The 22,095-nt window shown below is 41.9% G+C and overlaps 1 protein-coding gene across 5 annotated transcripts in view; it reads left to right on the top strand.

Moving 5' to 3' along the window:
- Positions 1–1,115: 1,115 nt before the first annotated feature.
- Positions 1,116–22,095, top strand: part of PTBP2 (polypyrimidine tract binding protein 2) — a 36,900-nt gene continuing 15,920 nt past the window's right edge. For 2 of the 5 annotated variants that reach the window (XM_059674054.1, XM_059674053.1), the window contains exons 1-5: positions 1,116–1,245; positions 2,251–2,281; positions 14,145–14,220; positions 19,126–19,298; positions 20,459–20,602. In XM_059674054.1, the coding sequence (XP_059530037.1) occupies positions 1,238–1,245; positions 2,251–2,281; positions 14,145–14,220; positions 19,126–19,298; positions 20,459–20,602 (432 nt within the window). In that variant the 5' untranslated portion in view covers positions 1,116–1,237. The remainder of the gene's footprint in view (positions 1,246–2,250; positions 2,282–14,144; positions 14,221–19,125; positions 19,299–20,458; positions 20,603–22,095) is intronic. The other 3 variants (XM_059674056.1, XM_059674055.1, XM_059674057.1) reach the window with 2 other exon arrangements.

Here is a 22,095-nt window from a genome sequence, read left to right as displayed (position 1 = left end):
TATGTATCATAAGTCAATGCTTAGGGAAGGCACTGTAGGAAATGGATTTCTTTTTTTCTTTTTTTTAGGATTGCCAATCCCAAGGCAAATCAAGAATTTTGAGTTTTTAAGGGCTTTGAAGAGGCTGATAACAAAATATGTGGACAAGAAGCTCTTTAAGGTCTATCCAACACAAAATAATATAACTCAATGGATGATATAGAAACTACCACTTAGTACAGTGAAATTCCAACTGGTAGAGGGTTAGGAGGTGTGTGTGAAGGGGGTGTATGGGGAGGCACTGGGGAGAGAGAGGGAACCTTTCTCACTTCTCAGGATGAGACGTGCCTTTGTGCCAGCGGCCAGGCTGGGGGTGAAGGTGGGTGGGAGGAAAAGTCCTGGCTGAGCGGTCCCCACTGAGCAAGTTCCCCAAAGTGGCCACCTTTTCAAACTTGTCTGCGTCGCTGATAAAAATAGGTCCCAGGAAAATGTCCACTATGCCGTCAACATTACAGTGGAGACTGAGGCAGAGAGAGAGAGGAGGAGGTTGAGTGGGTGTGGCCCCGTCCTGGTCCTTCTGTGTAAGCGGTCAGGACTCAGGGAGCAGCCCGCCCCAGGCTGGGTCCTTCCCGCTCGGCACCCAAGGCCCACCTCTCTCTCTCCCACCCAGGCTGCCCGGACCATGTCCTCCAGGTGCCCCCTGACCCTCCACCCGCGGGGCGGGAACCAGGTGCCCCCGGGGCGTGGACAACAGGTGTCCCGAGGGAGCGGCCCATGGGTGTGATGAGCTCCACTGGCTCCTCCTGGGCGGGGGTCCCAGGCGCCGGGTGCTGTGCAGGGGGCGGGAGGGTCTGCGAGTGCAGCTGGCGAGGGGCCCGGCTCCCAGGTCGGTTCCGCGGGCCGGCAGGAAGGGCGGCGCCTGGGGACCAGGCACCGAGGGGCGGAGGGTGGGGCGCACGGGTCAGAGCTCCGGTCCCAGAGTCGCGGCCCCGCCCGCAGGTGCCGCAGCCCCGCCCCCGCGCCCCAGAGGCCCGCCCCCGCGCGGCCAGGCCCCGCCCCCCGCGCCCCAGAGGCCCCGCCCCCCGCGCCCCAGAGGCCCCGCCCCCCGCGCAGGCATCGGCTTTTTCCGCCGCTCGGCCCGCGCGCCCCGCCGCCTCGGCCATTTCCGTCGCGCGCCGGCCGCCATTTTGTCGCCGCTCTTGTGTGTCTGCTGGTGCGCGGCTCGGTCCCCGGGAGCGAGGCTTTGTCCGGTTCGGCAATGGACGGGTAGGTGACGGGCCGAATCGGGCCGGGGGCCGGGGGTGGTCGCCCGGCGGCCCGGCGGGTCCCGTCAGAGCCACCCGGCTGCCCCTCGCGGTCCGGCCGCCGTCCCCGCCGCCCCCTCGCACACACCCCCCGTCGCCGGGCCGCTTGAGGGACCGGGCGCGACGGGCCGGCACCGGGACCGGCGGCGGCGGCTCCGGGGTGGGGGGGACAGCGCCGGGCGCGGGCCAGGCGCCGCCGGGCCTGGGCGGCCCTGTCCCAGGAGCCGCCGCCGCCGGGACTCGGCCGGGGACCGCGCGGGGCCGGCGAGGCCGGGGTCCGGGGAGGCCCGAGTCCGTGTCCCCGCGGTCTGGCCGCCTGCTCCGCCCGCCCCGGTGCGGGGAACGGGGACCGGGAGGCGGGAGCTGCGGGGCGGGGGAGGGGCGGCCGTGTCACCGCCTTTGTTGTCGCCGGGCCGGTGGGAGCGGGCGGGCGGCCGTTAGCGGGCCCGGGACACGCGGGGCGGGCGCCGGGCCCTGAGCGACCCCGGCCCCGTGGGGCGTGCGCGCCCGGCCCCGTCACGTGGGCCACGCGACCCCGGCGCACCCCGCCGCGCGGGCGGCCCTCGGCCCCGGCGACCCGTTTGCGGGAGAACAAAACCGGCCCGAAAGCCCGAGCCGCCTCCCCCTCCCCGCGCCCCTCCCCCGCCCCGGGGACCAACGGGCGGCCGGGCGCCCGCGGCCGCGTGGGGGCGGGGCGAGGACTCGGTCTCCCCGCCATGCCCGGCGCCCCAGGCGGCCGCGGGCCGGTGGCCCCGCGCGGGAGGAGCGCGCCTCCGGGAGGACCGGGCCCGGCCTGAAGTTCGAGGCGGCGCGGCCGGGGGTGGGGGCCCGGCCCGGGGCGTCTCGCCTGTGCAGTCACTTCCGGGCACAAGTGGACCAGGATCCGAGGGACCCCCTCCCGTGCTGCGGGGGGCGGGGGCCTGGAAAGTTCCTGCCGGCCTGACGCTGTTCTCTCCTCTCTGTACAGGATCGTCACGGATGTCACGGTCGGCGTGAAGGTAGGGCTGCAGGGAGGACCGGGCGCGGGCGGGGGGCGTGAGCATGGCGGGGGTCACGCTCTCCGAGCTTTGGGGGACGGCGGGGGGGCACGCTCACCTAACTTTGGGGGACCTCGGGTTGGGGGGTCGGCGGGTGGGCACGCTCACCGAGCTTTGGGGGACCCCGGGTGGGGGGTCGGTGGGTGGGCACGCTCACCGAGCTTTGGGGGACCCGCTCGGGTTTGGGCGTGGGACCCTGTGGTTCTGCACCTACATAGACAACAACCAGACGTTTAAAAGGAGGGGCGCAGGGGGTTCGAGAAATTAGATGCTTCCAGGCACGGCTGGGGAAGAGGAAATGATACCCCACCTTTCGGAGGGGAAATTAGGGCTTTAAATGGCCAAGTGAGTTAACCGGAATCATCATTTTTTTAATCTAAGATTTTTCTTTAACTCTTCTCCTGTCTGATGCAGATAAGATAGTTTTGCCAATAACCGGCCACATTTGAAATCGGTTACCCTGATCCTTAAAAAGGAAAGAAACTTGTTGACAGGATTAGCTTCCAGCTTGAGTCAGGTCAGGGCTGGCTGCGTGGCCTCGTGCGGGGGCGACTGGGATTCCTCAGTCAGGTTTTGCCCAGCAAAGTGCTCCTTCTTTAAGCCCTGGTTCTGCTGGTGAGGCCTTTCATTTCCGTTAACTCCTGCACATTTTAACATCACGATTAAGGTCATTTTTTGTTTGCCAGCCTGTCTGCCCCGTGAGGGCAGGGTCCTTGTCTGGTATCTGTTTTCCAAGCCTGGCCTAGCACCTTCCAAGCCTAGATCAGCAGGTCCTCAGATACAATTTGGGGCAGAATTGGTCTTGTTACACGTTAACTGTAGCCAGAGACTGGCTGGGTGCAGGGACATTCCCCCTCAGAGTGCTCAGTGCAGTGAGGCTGACTGCTCACAATATTTCTTAGAATTTTAAAGTTTTGTCCATAACAGCGTGGTGGTCCTCAGAATACTTCTGGAGATACCTTACGTTTTCTTGCTTAGTTTCTGTCTTCTGCCTTATAGTGAACTCTTTTCCATGTTTTAATGTTTAGGCTTTTTTGTTAAGTTCAGATGGTGTACATTGGGGGTGAAGTAATGAGCTTTTTTTTGCAGGGAAGGCGTATTATTTGGCAATGATATTTCCTAAGTTGAGATAGAGGAGGCTTTAAAATGGAGAACAGCTCAGGAGTGCAAGTTGTAGATCCTATAGCTACCATCCAAACTGGAAGTGAATTTTGTAAGAGAATAAATGATACAAGTCTGAATTGTCCAATACTCATGGACAAGAGAGAGAGAACTAGACAAGACCCAGAGTGAGAAGGCAGGGAGAAGTGAGGCTGGGAAGAGAAGAGGATGTCCAGATAAGGTTTATTGGCTACACCAGTGTTCTATTTTTGTAGTAGTTTGAGGGCAAAATATTAGAAAGTGATATAAAAATAATTGCTAATGTTTCCCCCCCCATTGTGAATATAAAAGTTTGAATAACGAAAGTTATACTTTATATGATTTTCTAGGATAGTGGTTAAGAACTTTTGCTTTAGCATCAGACCTCTATACAAGTAATTAAACTTTCATAAATTTTTTACAAAATAAAAGTAATGTGCATGGTTAAAAAATGTTCAGTGTGCACAGTATTTCTCACTGATTTCCAATCCTATTTCTTGGGTGTAAGTAATTATGTTAAAATATTTCTGGTACATTTTTTTCCTGCAATTATCTATATAAAAGCCAAGGGACAGGAACGCCGGAATAACCAGACCGATCAGAACAACTGGTTACTATGACCTGTGCTGCGGCTGGCCAACCAGCCCAATCCAGGGGTGGCCCTATCCCGGGCTGGCCTGCCCTCAATCTCCCCCTCCCCCTGATCAGGGGCAGGGCCTGCCAACCTCCTGCATCCCCTCCAACCCATGGGATAGGCCCCCCACCAGTGCAAGAATTCGTGCACCAGGCCTCTAGTTAGTTTATATATTACCGCACATGAGAACATCCTTGTTTACACAAATGGATTCATGTCATGTGTGCTGGCCAACATCTTGCCTTGCCTTTAAATAGCTTTATTGAGATATTTGATATAAGATACATATTTAAAGTACACAGGTTTTGACATATGTATGCACCTATGACACCATTACTATAATCAAGACAATGAACATACACTCCCCCCCCCCAAAGTATCATTTCGTAACCCCTCCCATCTGTCTTTCTCTCCCCAAGCAACCACTGATCTGCGTTCTCTCACTATGATGTGTGTGCATTTTTTAGAATTTTAAATAAATGGGATTGTACAGTATGTACCCTTTGTTGGTCTGGCTTATTTCACTCAGCATAATTATTTTCAGACTCACTCATGTTATGTATCAATAGTTGATTCCTTCATATTGCTTAGCAATATTGCATTGTGTGGGTATACAGCAGTGTGTTTTATTCTTTCAACTCCTGTCAGTGTTTGGCATGCTTCCAGTTTGGGGCTGTTATAAAGCTGCTCTGAACATTCCTGTGCAAGGCTTAGTGGGACATGTGCTTACATTTCTCTCGGGGAAATGCCTGTGGTGGGAACTGCCGGAACAGGCAGAGGCATAGCTAAGTTTTTAAGAAACTGCAAACTATTTCCCAAAGTGGTCGTACCTTTTACATTGCTGCCAGCTGTGTATGAGATGTCCAGGCATCCACATTCTCCCCACTGCCTGCTATTGTCTGTCCGTGGATGACAGACATTCCAGTGGTTGGGAAGTGATCATCTCCATCTCTCTGTCAGTTTGTAATTGGATCTGGAGACTCAGATTCTCTTTTTGTATTTTGTAAGTGGTGTGTTTTTCTGTTAGAAGACGTGACATCTGATTTTTGTTTTTCATCCACACGTGGGTGATATTATTCCCAGAAACATTTCCTGTAATAACTTTTTCTTCACCTTTTTCGTGGCCTGCATAGTCTGCTCAATAAACATCTGTTCATCAATATTCTTAAAGGATATCTACAAAGACTTGGCTTAAAGTTTACTTAAGGCTTATATAGTAGAAATACAATATTAAAATTTAACAGAAATTGGAATTGTTGATGGTGGGTGAGGATGTTTTTCAATGGAGGTTTTGTCAAGCAGGCAATTTGAAATTGAACGGGCTAGGGTGTGGCCTCTATAACACTGAACAGATAACATCCGAGTTTTAGTTTTTACAGATTTTTAAATGGGCAAAGTAGGACCTACCCCAAAAGTTACTTTGAAGATTAGATAAAATAATCCATAAAAGATTCGGCATGGAATGGCACTTAAGTGCTCAAATGATGAGGATGTTTGTTGTTCTTTAATCTGTAAGTCTGATTTGGAAGGAGCACTTTAATGCAAGTCAGATATGGCCAGTAGGAGAGCCTGGAGTCCAGGTTAAAAATAGTTGGTGAGGCCCTGGTCAGGTTGCTCAGTTGGAGTGTTGTCCATGCACCAAAAGGTGGCAGGTGAGATGCCCGGTTGGGCACATACGGGAGGCATCCAGTTGATGTCTCTCTCTCTCTACCTTCCTCTCTCTCTCAAATCAATTTTAAGCAAATGGTAAAAGCTCAGACCTTTAAAAAATATAGTGGGTCGGATAGTACTAAAGAGAATTCGTGAACTAAAAAATAGAAATTACTCAGAATTTGGTACAGAGCACTAAAGAGATGAAAATAGAAAGGTTAAAAGATAGGGAGGAAAAGCAGATAAATTCTAACAAATATTTAGAGTTCCAGAAAGAGACATTAAAGATTGCGGAGAAGCAAAATTTGAAAAAGCCAAAGACTGATAATATTCCAAAATTGATGAGTTACATGAATTCTTAGATTTAGGAGGCACAAGGAAATCGACACATCACAATAAAAAAGCAAAACACCAAAGACACTGAGAAGATCTGTAACGCAGCCTGAGAAAAATTAGATTCCCTAAGAAGAAATAAGACAAAATGCTGCTTCAGCAAGATGGGCATCCAAAAGATAGTGGAAATAATAGTGTCTTCAAAGTGTTGAGTGAAAATAACTATCCCCGTTATCACATAATCAGCTAAATTACCCTCAAGAGCAAAAATAATGACCTTTTCAAAAATACTCCCCTTTCTCCTCACCCCCCGCCCCCCAAAAAAAGAAAGACAATTGAGGACATTGATAACACCCCCACTGGAAATTTCAGAGGTTGTACTTCAGAAAGAAGACCGATGACTCCAGATGGAGATCTGCGGTAGAAGGAGTGAGGCTAGCCAAGACGTCAGTAAGCCTGAGGGTAAATTTAATTAATGTGTAAGAAAATAATAGCAACAATTGATTGGGAGTTTAATAAATAGAAGTAAAAATACTAAATTATGACACCACAGACAGCATGGCAGAGTTGTTTTGAGCTGTGTTGTCTGCTGGGGTAGCCACTAATGTGGTTACTGAGCACTCCACATGCCTAGTCTAAATTCATCTCTAATTACAAAGTACACACGGACTTGGGAGACTTAGTATTAAAAATGTAACGGCTGATTATTACATTTTGAAAATGAAGTGTGTTTTAATAAACACTGCCTGTATAATGATTCAAAATGTGTATATATTTTGGGGGACACTCTAGTTCTATTTTACATGGTTAAACAATACATATATGCTGTCATGCTGTGTCTTCTGTAATTTGCTCTTCTTGTTCAATAATTGTTTATTAATCTAAGTTTATATGTAGCTCTAATTCATTTTCCTTGTCATAAGATATTTGATTATATGATTACCTAGTTGACAAATACAAGATTGTTTCTTATTTTTTCCTGTTACAAATTGCTGTTGTGAGCATTCTTGTGCATATTTCAGTACAGTATATGTCAAGACTAGAGTTTTCTAAAAGTAGAATTGCCGGATTGATTATAGGTTGGGTTTATTTTCAAGTTGATTGGATATTGGCAGGCAGCTTTCCTAAGTGGTTGTGCTAATTTATACTGCATTAGCAGTGCATGAGAATTCATGTTTCTACACATCCTCTCTGATAAATTGGCATTATTGGACTTTTTAATGGTGTGTGCATGTTGTATGTGTGTATGGTACCTTGTTTTATTTTGAATTCCCTGAGTATCAATGATATATTTTCTTAGTTAGCCATTCATGTTTCTTCTCTGTTAAATGCCTGTTCATATTATCTATTCATTTTCTTTTTAATGTCATTTTTTTTCTTACTGATTCCTAGGAGTTTTTATATATTGTGGATATTAAAGTTTTGTTGTACTTGCTGTAATCTTTAGCAATAAGTTTTTTAACTTTTAGAGTTCAGTTTTTCTTTTTAAATTGATATATAATTGATAATGAATGAGATATAATTGATAATTGATTTGACATAAGTATATACATAAATGATGAATAGAAAAGTTCATTGTAAACATCTGTCCCCACACATAGCTATTAACTGTAGTCACCATGCTGTACACTGCATCCCTAGAACTCATCTTAGTTTATTAAAATGTCTTTCTTGTGTTTATTTTGTTAAATAAATAAATCTATTTATCTCATAGCTGCAAGCTTTCGTCTTTTGACCACCTCACCCATTTTGCCCTTCCCTCCACACTCCCGTCTTTGGCCACCACCAGTCTGTTCTCTGTTGCTGTAAGGTTTCTTTTTGTTTGTTTGTTTCTTCTTTTTTTTAATGTTTACATATAAGTGAGATCATACAGTATATTTGTCTTCCTCTTACTTTGCTTAACATACTGTCCTCAAAGCCCATGTATGTTGTTACAGCAGAATGACTTCTTTTTATGGCTGAGTAGTATTTCGTTGTGTGCGTCTGTACCTCACATTTTCTTCATCCACTCACCTGTCAAAGGACGTGTGTAGGTTGTTTCCATATGTGGCTATTAATGCTGCAGTGAACGTGAGGTGCAGGATCTTTTTTGAGATAGCATAGTCATTTCACTTCCTTCGGAGAGCTACCCAGACATGGGATTACTGGATCATATAATTGTACTTAAAAATTATTTTTGAGCAACTATCACATTGTTTTTCATAGTGACTACACCAAATTACATTCCCTTCTACAAGGGTTATCTTTGCATCCTCACCAACACTTATTTTTTTTTCCCTTTTGATAGGTCATTCTAACAGGTGATAGTTCATTATGGTTTTGATTGGCATTTCTGTAATGATCAGAGATGTTGAGCACCTTTCATGTACCTGTTGGCCATCGTGTGCCTTCTTTGTAAAATGTCTATTCAGTTCCTCTGTTTATTTCTGGGCTCTCTTCTGTTCCAATGATTTATGTGTCTGTTTTTATGCTAAAGGCTCAGATGATGGTTAGCAATTTTTAGCAGTATTCTTAAATTAAGGTATGTGCATTGTATTTTTAGACAGTGCTAGTGCACACTTAGTAGACTGTAGTATGGTATAAATAACTTTTATTTGCACTAGGAACCAAAAAATCTGTGTGACTCATTTTATTGCCACACTCCTTTATTGCGATGGTCTGGAACAGAACCACAGTGTCTCTGAGGGATGCCTGTGTTATCACATTGAATCCCAAGCACTGTGATGTTGATGTCATCCTTATTATACCAATGAGAAAGCTAAGGCTGAGAATAGTTCAGTAGTTTACCAGTCACAGAGGAGGTGGAAGCTGGACTACAGAGCCCTTACTTTTTTTTATCTACCTAATGCCATACTTGTCATAAAAAGAGCTATTAATCTATCACATCAACAGACTCTAAAAAAGAAAGACCTCATGGTTGGATCACTAGAAGGAGAAGAAGCATTTGACAGAGCCGAACACCCATTTATGATAAAAACTCACAGTAAACGAGGAATAGAGGGGAATTTTCTCAACTTGATAAAGGACATCAAAAAAGCTATAGCTAAGCTCATACTTAGAAACTCAAGTTTTGTCACTAAGATCATATACATGACAAGGATGTGCCTTCTCACCACTGGTTTTCAACATCCTGGAAGTCCTTGCCAATGCAATAAGGCAGTGGCCAGCAAACTGCGGCTCTTTGGCCCCTTGAGTGTGGCTCTTCCACAAAATACTACATGCGGGCGCGCACATACAGTGCGATTGAAACTTCGTGGCCCATGCACAGAAGTCGGTATTTTGTGGAAGAGCCACACTCAAGGGGCCAAAGAGCCACATGTGGCTCGTGAGCCGCAGTTTGCCGACCACTGCTGAATAAGGCAATAAAAAGAAGTAACTAGTATGCATATTGAGAAGAAAGGTATAAAACTGTCATTCACAGATGACTTGAGAAACTATAGAAAATTTGAAATCTCCTCAAACTAATAAACAATTATTGCAAGGTTGCAGGATATAAAATTAATATGCAAAGGCCAATCGCTGTCCTGCATATCAACAATGAACAAGTTCAATTTGAAATTAAAAACAGAATACCATTTACATTAGTCTCAAAATATTGAAATACTTTTAAGGTATAAATCTAACAAGATATACATAGAAGAACTGCAGAACTGATGCATGAAACCAAAGAATCAAGTAAATGGATAAGTATTCCATGTTCATGGATAGGAAGATTCAGTATTGTTGAGATGTCAGTTCTTCCCAGCTTGATCTATACATTTCATAAAAATTCCAACCATTTATTTTGTGGATAACAAAGTGATTCTAAAGTTTATGTGGAGGCAAAAGGCCCAGCATAGCCAGCACAGTATTGAAGGAAAACACAGTTGGAGGACTGATGCTGCCCAGCTTACTCTGAAGCTACAGGAATGGAGACAGTGTGGTTTGGATTAAAGAGTGGACAATAGATCAAATGGGACAGAACGGAGAGCCCAGAATAGAGCCCCCATCAGTACCGTCCGCTTATCTCTGACAGTGGAGAGCAAAGACAGTCTCTTCAGCAAACCATGGTGGAACAACGACATCACATGCAAAACAATGCAAATACACACACACATTACACCCGTCATAAGAATTGACTCAAAATGTATCTTGGACCTAAATGTAAAACACAATATTAGAAAATAGAAAACTCTTACAAGATAACATAGGAGAAAGTCTAGATGACCTTGGTGGTAATGATACCTTTTAGGTACAACCCCAAAGACACAATCCATGAAGAGATCATTGAGAAGTTGGATTTCATTAAAATAAAAAAGTTCTGTTATGTGAAAGACAGTAACAAGAGAATTAGAAGATAAGCCAGACTCGGAGAGATCCAAAATATTAAAAAAAACAACTCTTAAACTCAGTAAGAAAACAACCTGTTTTTAAAATGGGCCAAAGACCTTAACAGACACCTCAGCAAAGAAGACATACAGACGGCAAATAAGCATATGTAAAGACATTCCTTATTATGTCATCAGGGAGTGCAAACTGTAAAGCAACAATGTGATACGCTACACAGCCTGTCAGAACAGCCAAACTGGACCCCTGGCACCGTAAATGCTGGTGAGATGGGAGCAACAGGAATGCACATACATCCCCGGTGGGAACGGAAGAGGGTTCCGCCACTGCAAAACAGTCTGGCAGTTCTTACAAAACTAAACAAACTTTTACCATGTGTCCATCAATCATGCTCCTTGGTATTAACCCAAAGGAGTTGAAAACTTACACGTGAAATCTGCATATGGCTGCTTATAACAGCTTTGTTCATAACTGCCAAAAACTTGAAGGAATCAAGAGGCCCCTCAGTAAGTGAATGGACAAATAAATAGGTGCATCCAGACAATGGAATATTTTTCAGCATTAAAACAAAATGAACAGCCAAGCCATCAAAAAGGTACGGGGAATCAGCGGTTCTCAACCTGTGGGTCGCGACCCCTTTGGTGGTCGAACGACCCTTTCACAGGGGTCGCCTAAGACCATCCTGCATATCAGATATTTACATTACGATTCATAACAGCAACATTACAGTTATGAAGTAGCAATGAAAATAATTTTATGGTTGGGTCACAACATGAGGAACTGTATTTAAAGGGCCAGAAGGTTGAGAACCACTGCCTTAAGTGCCTATTACTAAGTGGAAGAAATCAATTTGAGAAGGCTACATAGTATATGATTCCAACCATATGACTTTCTGAGACAATAAAAAGGTAAGTGATTGCCAGGGGTTGGAGGTGGGATATATAAGCAGAGCCCAGGTTTTTATGGGAGCCCATTTGCTATGGACTTTGAGTAATTGTGATGTTTCATGTAGGTTCATCTTCATAATAAACCACTCTAGTAGAGGGGGTATTGTAATAGAGGAAGCTGTGCATGTGTGGAGTTAGGGGTTTTATGGGAAACCTGTTTCTTTCCATTTTATTGTAAACCTAAAACTTCTAAAAAAAAGAAAACTAGTGAACATTTAACATGGAGGTTGTTCAATTTGAGCATGCATCAAAAGCACTTGGAGGGCTCGCTGGAACTCCGGGTCCCACCTCAGTTTTCATTCAGTAGGTCCAGGGTGGACGTGAGAGCATGGATTGCGGACAGGGTTCCAGGTCTAATTATTGTCTGGGAGCCACACTTGGAGTCTAGATGACCTTGGTTATGATGATACTTGAGGTGTCTGCTTGTGTTCATCATTTCCATCATATAAAACGATGCCATGTTGACTCTTCCATACCTTGATGAGAAATTATAATGATGTGTAAATGGTGTTAACCAGGCTCAAGATAATGCTTTCATTTTTGTTATGCTTTTATTTCTCTGAGCTTGTAAAGCAATTAGGGAGATGATTATTTCTTTACCATTTTGATATTTGTTATAATGCAGCTTTTTATGAGTTTGAACACAAATTAGCATAAAGTTTGTGGTTAATTTGTATTGTTTTGGATTTTCTGAAATGCTTTAATATGTCCTTCATACCTTTTTTTCATTTTGATAGTTGCATTGAACTTCTTTGTACTCATGGTTTAAATCAGTTTCTGTTGATTTAGTGATTTGAAATAATACCCATGTATGTGAATATATATATACCTACTTAAAATGGGCAAAACAGTTGGTTTAGCTATTTTAATGCTAATCTATTCACATATTTTTTATAAATGCACATTTTTAAAATAGCTAAATCAACATGGTTTATTTGAACAAGTGCATTTCTGAGAACATGTGAATTTATAACCTTTTCTCTAAAGCAAGCATGTCAAACTCAAAGGCTAACACAGGCCAAATAAACAAGGTTTAAGTTGATGTGGGCCGCAAAAAAACAAAAGCTTCAATTTTCATAGAAACGTAGGTTTATTTTGATAGAGACATGCTGAATACAAATGGCTGAAATAAATGAGTAATCGTTAACATGAAATAATAGAACATTGCCGGGGTCCAACCCCAGCAGGTCCAGGGGTCCCCAAAGGTGTGGACGGAGTCGGCGAAGAAGGAATGACACAGAGGCAGAATTCAGTTGATCAGCATGGTTGCGTTCTCTTGCCTGGTTCTATTGCCAGGTTCTGTAGGTTCTCCAGCCAGGTTCAGTCACCAAGTTCTAGTCAGGTTCTCTTGCCAATTTCTGTAGTCAGGTTCAGTCCAGGATCTTTTGCCATGTTCTCTCCAGCGAAGTTCTTCTGTCTCTAGAGAACGTTCTGTGTAGGTTCTGTCTTCTTGATTCTGTTTTCTTCTGTCTTGTTACATCTGTATTTATACCAGTTGATTCCAATCCTATCAATCTCTATTTCAAAGGTTAGGGCGTTTCTTATCTCCATTCCAGGGAGTAAAGATTATGTAGCTTAAGCATGATTGTTCATAGTTAAAGTGATTAATTACCCGCCTGGCACTTAGTTAAGAGGTTTTATTCCCTCCCTAACTTCAGGGGAAAATCCCTACCTGGGGAAACAACCTTTCTCAGAGACCTTGGTTAAAACACATAGTGCCAAGAAGGTGAGCAAACATATTAAGAACAGTATGCCATATATGCCAGGTCCTTTGAAACAGCAAGGATGGACCGGCTCCCGGCAGAACATTTTAATAAAAATTAATATTTTTTTCTTGAACATTAACTTAGCAGACACTGAATAACTGCACAAATTAATAAGCATCATGCAAATAATCCTATTTTTCTTGTTCTCCAAAAGTGAAATATTTCCTGTTGCGCACACCAAACAAGTCAGTCCAAGACTAATGACGTGCCATTGGCTGCTAAAATATTCGCTGCTGGTATTATTGGGGAGAAATGGTGTGCCTGCGAGTAAGGCGTGTAAGGGAAATGAATGCAACACAATTATAGTAATCAGTCATTAGTGAACGTTGTAGTTCATTATTAATTATGTATAACAGGATATTGTAAAAATTAAGTTACAAAATTTTTATTAAAACGTTTCTCATATACCGTTACATTGGCTGGTCTGCAAAAAATATTTGTTGTGGGTCACGAGTTTGACATGCTTGCTCTAAACGATTTGAAGACATGACTCCATTTCTGCTTATATAGGCAGAAATAAATTTCTCATTCTGTGGATTTTGCTTTCGGTGTTTTAGCTACTGAAATATATGCATAATTAATTTTAATAATGATGATGAGCTGTCCAACTCTACAGGATGAAGTTCTCATTTTCTAAAGACCTGAGTTGTTCTGGGTGAATAAAGTGCTGTGGGGTCAGAGGATTCATAGAGTATTTGTGGAAAAGTCCAGCTTGCTGTAGCAGCAGGTGGTTTAAAAGAAATTGGCGTAGTTCTCCAAAGCTTTTGATTAGGGAACCAGTCATTTTACTAATGTCTTTGGACTTGGATGAAAGGGAGAAAAAGAAACTCTGACTTTGTGGGAAGGGGAGCAAGATCCTTACTTGAGTCAAGTTTTTATTTTAGGGACTAAAGGTTTTGACTGTTCCCCATAGTGTTAGCACCTGACACTTTGTTAGTGGCTATTTGAAGAGTTAAAGATACGTGAAGAAATTTCAGATTAATATTTCTAAATGTAAAGATGTCTTATGTTGCTTTTTGTTTTTATAGAGAGGATCTGACGAACTACTCTCAGGTAGTGTTCTCAGTAGTCCAAACTCTAATATGAGCAGCATGGTGGTTACAGGTAAGTCTTAACTCTCTTTAACAGTCATTTTTGCCATTTTATAGAGCAGGATATTAAAACTAAAATTTAGTCTGTTTTTATCAGAATAGACTTCTTAAATGCTTTCTGTTGACATTTTAGAGGACATTTTATTAGGGTATATATATGTGTCAAGTGAGGAAATCTGAAGATGGTGACTTCTGAGGGCAGGTAACTGATTGCTTTTTTAAATCACAAAAATCTTATATATTTTTTGTTCATGTTACAAGTTTCCTAATTCTCACCCTTTCTATACTTCTGTTTTTAGCTTTTGTGTCTTGTGTGTCATTAAGTATTTTTAATTCTCTAGTTCATAAAGCCCAAACTATAGATAAAACCCAAAATTTCAACTACATAGTTGTATTTAATTCTATGCTTTCAACTTTTTTTCTTTGCTGTAACAATATTTTAATTCTTTGAATTGATGTTTGTTATGTTATCTACTTGGAAATTTAAAATAATTTATTTACTTTTATAGTTAGGATTTAAAAAATTGTATATGTCTGAAACAACACTGTTGGCTTTTGTCTGTAAACAAATGTAGACTACTTTTTAGACCTTAGTTTTTATGGCTGAGACCAAAATTTTAATCTGATGATGATGGTGATTGATTTAGTTTGCCTTATAACCCTACATTTTAACATTTTTTACTGAAGACCAAAGTTCCTTTTTTCTAAAACTTTCCTGAATTGTTTGAGGAATTAAATGTGTTGGCAGTAAAAGGATTGTGAAAGACTGGACACATATTGATTTCCTTCAGGTAGGCGTTGCTAGTAATATACAGGCAGGCCTGATTTTATTGCACTTCATAGATGTTACATTTTTTACAAATTGAAGGCAAGACCCTACACCAGCAAAAGAAATTGTGAGCTACCTATGCAATTCTTGCCTTACTGCGATTATCTCTGAGGTTGGCCTGTACCTCAGTGCACACAAACACATTCCTGACCATTTAGTTAAGTAAAAATTACAATTAAGTATTTACCCAATATAGTCCTAGTGTTGTGAAGCTGAATTTCTGTTTATATGGTACTAGAGGCCCGGTGCACGAAATTTGTGTACTCGGGGATGGGGGGAGTCCTCTCAGTCTGGATTGAGAGAGGGCACAGGCAAGACCGAGGGACCCCACCAGTGCACGATCGGGGTTGGGGAGGGATGCGGGAGGTTGGCTAGTGGGGAGGGACCGCAGGAGGGCTCCAGCCTGTCTCGCTCAGTCCCGATCGGCCAGACCACAGCAACAAGCTAACCTACTGGTCAGAGCATGATAGGCCATAAATGTTGACATAAAGTAATTCTCAATAAGTTTCAAATATTTGAAAGCTCATATAGTACCTGATTATAGTGGAATTTAATAGAAATTAAAAACATTAAGAAATCTAGGAAGTTACCAAATATTTATAAATTTACACATTTCTAAGAACACATGAATCAAAGAAGTTATAAAGGCATATTTCTGACTGAATGAAAATGAAAACATAATGTACCAAAATTCGTTGGATGCAGCCAAAGAAGTGCACAGGGCAAAAAAATAGGTGTATACCTCTTAATAGATACCTGTCTACCTATATTAGAAAAGAACCATATTAGGGGGAAAAAAGGTTTACAGTTTTGTTTTTTTTTTCTTCAAGAAATGGAAGAAAGCATAAATTGCCAATATTGGGAATGAACGTGAAGATGTTACTACAGATCCCACACAGTGTAGAAGGAACAGATTTTAAACATTGGTAATGCCAATAAACAAGTTAGATGAGACAAATTCCTTTAAAGTCTAATTGACCAAAAATGACATAACCTGCCATTTCATAATAAGTATAGATCAGTGGTCGTCAAACTGCGTCTTGGCAACCGCGGCTCGCGAGCCACATGCGGCTCTTTGGCCCCTTGAGTGTGGCTCTTCCACAAAATACCGATTTCTGCGCATGGGCCATGAAGTTTCAATCGCACTGTATGTGCGCGCCGGCACGTGGTATTTTGTGGAAGAGCCACACTCAAGGGGCCAAAGAGCCGCATGTGGCTGCGAGCTGCGGTTTGCTGACCACAGGTATAGATTAATTCTGTATCATAACTGAATTTTTAATCTTTCCACAGAAGCATAGGTGGCTTCACTGTTGAACTTTATGAACTTCAAAGTAGAAATAATCATCTTAAATATACTTCTTTAGAAAATAGAGGAGGGGATACCCCCTAAATAACTTTATGAAGCTATTATAACTGACAATACCTAACAGATGGGAATCAAGACTTAATACTAATTCAACAATGTGAGTGAATATTAGTAAACGTTATAGGAAGCAAAAGGAGCCAGACAGAAAAGAGTACATATTGTATGATTCCTTTTCTGTAAAGGCAAATAACGTAATTAATTTTTAGTAAAGAAACCTAAACAATAGTTGCCTATGGGTAGTGGGGATAACAGAAAGAACAGGGGATTTTCTGTGGTGATGGGCATATTCTATATCAATTAACAAAGTTGTAAAACAAATTCAAAATTTATTGGAAATAGACTACCTCTGGGAACCGTCAGCTACTCATAGTTTTGTCTTCTGGAATGTAATGTAGGCGAAGGGCTGACAGCGGGTCCTTGTAGGCAGTGGGCTAGATACAGGATCCGGTTTGTCATAAAGTACTAAGGAGCTTGGACTCGACCCGATTTACATTTTAGAAAAGATTTTTGTTCCATTTGCAGGTGGGGATAGAGGAGCTGACTGCTGTACTGTACATAGGGAAGACACTTAAAAACTACACTACTCTAGAGATGTTAGGGTCTCAGAATATGGAGGAAACCGTATAAAGAAATCAGAACATCTGAGTTATTGGGAAGTACACTGGTTTGGGAGAGATACATATTAATGTTAGAATCACTGGGTCAGTGGGTGATAGAGCCCCATTAACAAAGGGATGAAGTGGAAAAGGAGATTGGTTTTTGGTTGAAAAGAAAGAATAATCTGTACTCCTCTTTTAAATTATGCCAAGGAATGATACTTAATGCACTTTCTAAAGCAGCGGTCGCCAACCACTGGTGGTCCGTGAGGTCTGAGGGGTTGGCGACCGCGGCTATAAAGAATGAGCCCATCTCGTGATGGAGTGAATCCCTGAAGCCTGTTCACCATGAGAAAATCACATGCACATTTCCCTGGAGTTCAGGAAAACTAACTTCCTTTACCTCTGTGCACAGAGAACATCGAGCTTTAAGATCTTTTTTTTCTAACATAGAAAGATGAGCGTCTGTATGTTCTAACAGGCCCAAATTTGAATACTGTTGCTTTTAAGAACTTAAACCTTTAAAAGCTAGTGATTATGCTCTCCTGGAAAAATACACCATTGTTCAGCTGTCTCAACAGCACTGCCACAGACAGGATTATAGGGAGCCCTCTATGGTTAGCAGATGCAGCGCAGGTTTTCATTCGTACATTTCAGCTTGAACAGGATGTTTCTCCTGCTCACGTTACTATAGATTCTGTTTCCAACGTGTCTATCTCAACAGCCTTTCTCTGTCCGGAAGCTTTTCTACTGATTTCTTTACGTCGGAGAATAAAATAATTTTAGAAGTGAGAAAAGTTAATGTTAACTCATTTTGTAACACATTAGTTTTTTCAGAAATAAAAGTGAGACATTTCAAAATACAGCTAGCTCCAGCTAGTCCTGGAATTGGATTTTATTGAGAGACATTTGTAACTATTTGGTTGTTGGGCAGAGGCTTGACAATTGTCAAATTGCCCTCTCTCGAGTCGTTTCTTCAGGCTGTGGAAGTGGAATATTCCTTTCAGTTGGGGAGACATATTTCTGCCAGTGCTGCATGTTGTTATTTCATAATAGCAGGATTTGTTACCGTTAAAAGTGTGACGTTTGGCCTTATTCTGAAACTGAAATCATCTTAAATTCTAGTACATGTTACTCAGAACGCTGAGATTTTTATTTTAATTTTCATATGCAGACAATTTTGATGTCATTTCTTTTTATAATGCTTAAAGTGTCCAGTACATGGTGTCACAGTTTGAATGTTTGTGGGGGGTTCTAGGCAACATGTCCTCTTCCATAGAGAGGCCACGGGAGCCTGCCTTCCTCTGACTTAGCCTTCTGTGTTTTCCGCCTCGTGCATCAGGCACTCAGACAGCTAGGCTATGCAACTACTTGGAAATGCAAGTGACAGCAGATTTTACAGTAAACCTAGTAAAATGTGTACTGGCTGTTGGAGTTAATGAAAGAGCTAGCAGGATAACGGAAGTACCGTCTGTCTGTTATATATCTTCGCTTCTGGTTAACTCTTTAGGATTTCTGTTTTCCCATACAGGAATGTAGAGTGTGAGCATTCATTTTTCTTAGCTCAGTGATAAGGTAGTCACGTCCATGAATGATGTATAGTATATAGATGTTGACAGCGATAAGATATTGAGGGAGATCAGTTGGTAATAATAAGTTAGCAGAGGCTCCTGGGAGGTAAGCACCATGTGGACTGACTACATAATTATTTTTACAGCATTGCTTTCTTTGATCCCCCTGTGGAATATGATATTTCCCAAATTGAACAATTTATAATTTTCAGGTGAAATTACATTTTTCCTAATATCTGCTAACTCAAATTTTTACGTTTTAAAAAATTTTTGTGAGTCTGTAATATAGTTAAATTGTAAAGTAATTATGTTCTTTAGCCATTGGACGATCTGTTTATGAGCTTACATTATCACTATTTTTTACATATACTGTTTAGAAACATTTACCTAGTAGCAATCTTAATTAATTGGTAGAAGGGGTCCCAGTTTTTTAATTTTTAGGAATTATTCCAGTATACTCGGCTGTGTTTTTAGGTTCTTTTATAAACATTGCTTTGTATTTTTTTAATGCAGATAAGGAAAATTAATATGAAGACTATTGTCTAATGTCTTTCAGCCAATGGTAATGACAGTAAAAAGTTTAAAGGAGAAGATAAAATGGATGGGGCTCCTTCTCGTGTTCTTCATATTCGAAAACTGCCTGGTGAGGTGACAGAAACCGAGGTCATTGCTCTAGGCTTACCTTTTGGGAAGGTGACCAACATCCTTATGCTGAAAGGGAAAAACCAGGTACGCCTTTCAGAACCTACAGCTGGTCGCCCAACTAGTCAGCAGGTGTGTGCCAGCCTTGCTCCTAAGCGAGGGAGGGCAGAGGGCGGACCAGAGGCGTGGCTCTTCCTGGTGGTGGTGCTCAGGGAACTCATGCCCGGGGCGAAAGGAGCACCTGGCGTGCACTCTGAGGCAGATGGAGCGCTCGCTACAGTGAGTGTGTGGAAACACAGACGGAGGACTTTGTTGTGTCTCTGCCCTTTGTAATGTCGGCAGTAAGGGGCACTAGCCGCATCTTGGCTTTGAGCGTATTCCCTGGAAATACCTACCTGGTAGCATTAGAAGGAAATAGTCATCAATCCTAGATAGTCTTCACTGGGCAGACGTGCCCGTTGCAGAAGGGCCCAGGTATATTAAAAATCATTTTGTTTTAAAATTCTAATACCATTTAGAAGCGCTTATGAAATTTAACATTCCCTTAAATATTAATGCTACTACTAATAAGCTGACATTTAATTTTTAACTTTCTTTTGTCTCTTAAATCATACTGCTTTAAAAATGACTTTGAGATCTCTTTTATTCTCTAGGTTAGGAGTGGTAAAATTCTGATGCTAGAAAAAACTTAGCTTTATTTTTCTCTAGTTTTTATTTCATTTTATATTTTTTGTTTATCCTCACTCGAGGATATTTTTCCACTGATTTTTAGGGAGAGCGGAAGAGAGAGGGAGAGACAGACAGAAACATCGATGTGAGAGACACGTCTATTGGTTGCCTCCTGCACGCGCCCCGACCGGGGCCCGGGCTCGGGGGGGGGGGGGGGAGTCTGCAACCAAGATACATGCACTTGACTGGAATCGAACCCGGAAGGAACCCTTTGGTCCACAGGTCGACACTCTATCCACTGAGCCATACCGGTTAGGGCTTCTCTAGCGCTTATTGGGGAAGTACATTTGTGAAGTTTGGGAAATCAGGTGGAAGGCGGAAGTACCGTGTACACAGAGTTTTGTGTGCCTAACCTTCAGGAGAGGATTTCCACTTCTGCTTATGAGAGCAGCTAAAGTCACTGGAAAGGTTATATTCTAGATACTGACTTTTCCTATTAGCTGAATAGATTAGACAGATATTAAAGCTTATTTGAATTTAATTCATAGCATGAAATATTTTTGCATTTAAATGTTTAGGCATTTTTGGAACTAGCAACAGAGGAGGCTGCTGTTACTATGGTGAATTACTATTCTGCTGTGACCCCTCACCTTCGCAACCAGCCCATTTACATCCAGTACTCGAACCACAAGGAGCTGAAGACAGACAACACACTGAACCAAGTGAGTGTGTGTAGGCACATGAAGGAGATGGCCGACAGCATAGTAGGAATCGCATATTAACAGAAAATACAGTTTTAACCATTCTGAAGCTGTTTCCATGGGCATCTTGTTATTTTTATGACATTTTCTTGCAGTATGTTCTTAAATACTATGTTTACTTACAAAAAAAGTATGTTGATCTCTTCATATTTTAAATTAGTACTGTGTAAATTAGTTAAATAGTATTTTTTCAATGTTTTTAAGGACCTGGTCAGAATATTCTTTTTCTTGTTACAAGTTAAAATTTTATATAGAAACTGTTTATGCGGTAGGACTGCTAGCTATTTACACAACTCTACTGCTTGGATTTTATCAGTTAAATGCCTTTGGTTGTTTGACTTTTTATAATTTGTATTTCAGTTAGTCTCTTTAGCTAACACATTTATAGGTTCACTTAATCAGCATTTTAAAGCTATATATGATCCTTGGTTATGTAGTATTTCAGTGAAATGGACATTTCTCTCCCTCAGCTTTATTGAGATGTAATTGACATATAACAACGTGATTTGATACACGTGTATATTGTGCAGTGATTACCACCATAGTGTAGCTAACATCTCAAGGAAAAAAAGGAACACTCTACAAATTTGTATTTCATCTTTGCAAAGCGGCCATGCTAATCACTCTATTCTGATTTTAGTTTATGTACCTCCAAAGCTGGCACTGACTCTTGTCTATTCTCTTAATGTTTTCTTTTGTGTTCTCCTTTTCCTCATCACTGTTCCCTTCTATATGCCTACTCATCTGCCAGTACAGCTTTTTAAACGGGAAGCAATGTAGAGTATTTCATTGTTACATTTAACAATTATTTCCTTAATAATGATTTTTTGACCCCAGATAAGGTAGAAAGAAATTCTCTTATCAGTGAATCTGTCATAGTAATAATAGGAATAGCATAATGGTTGTAGTAAAGGTAGTCGTTTTGGAGCATTTAACATATGATTTAGTTGACAGATTTCCAAAAAATACTGTACTTCAATTCTGTATATATATATATATATATATATATATATATATATATATATATATTCACATTTTAAAATCTCAGAAATCAAGATGTTTGTTACAGTATTCAGTGTCATGGTTTATTGGCAATGTCTTATTAGTCAAACATAAAATAATAGTGTATTAAATACCATAACACTATATGGGAAATGTCTTTCATATTTTATCTTGAAGTATTCCTAAAAATCTAATGGTTTTAAACTAAAGTGCACAACAGTTTTCTAAAAACTTTGATGTCAGATGTTACACTAGTATGAAAAAAGGCTTAAATTGTATTGTGAATATTCTTATTTAAGATTGTATTAGAAATGAGACTATGGGAAATCTTTTGGATAGTAGAGTAATCCTTTTTCAGGTCTGCCATTTGCCTTTTTATAGAGTGAATACTGTTAGATTGAAATGTCATTGTTCGCTAACACTTCCATCTTAATGTTCTTTGGGAGGAAACG

The sequence above is a fragment of the Myotis daubentonii genome, chromosome 18, assembly GCF_963259705.1.
Source record: "Myotis daubentonii chromosome 18, mMyoDau2.1, whole genome shotgun sequence".
Taxonomy (NCBI): domain Eukaryota; kingdom Metazoa; phylum Chordata; class Mammalia; order Chiroptera; family Vespertilionidae; genus Myotis; species Myotis daubentonii.
The sequence above is the reverse complement of the archived record's forward strand: the minus strand, read 5'-3'. Positions and strand labels throughout refer to the sequence as shown.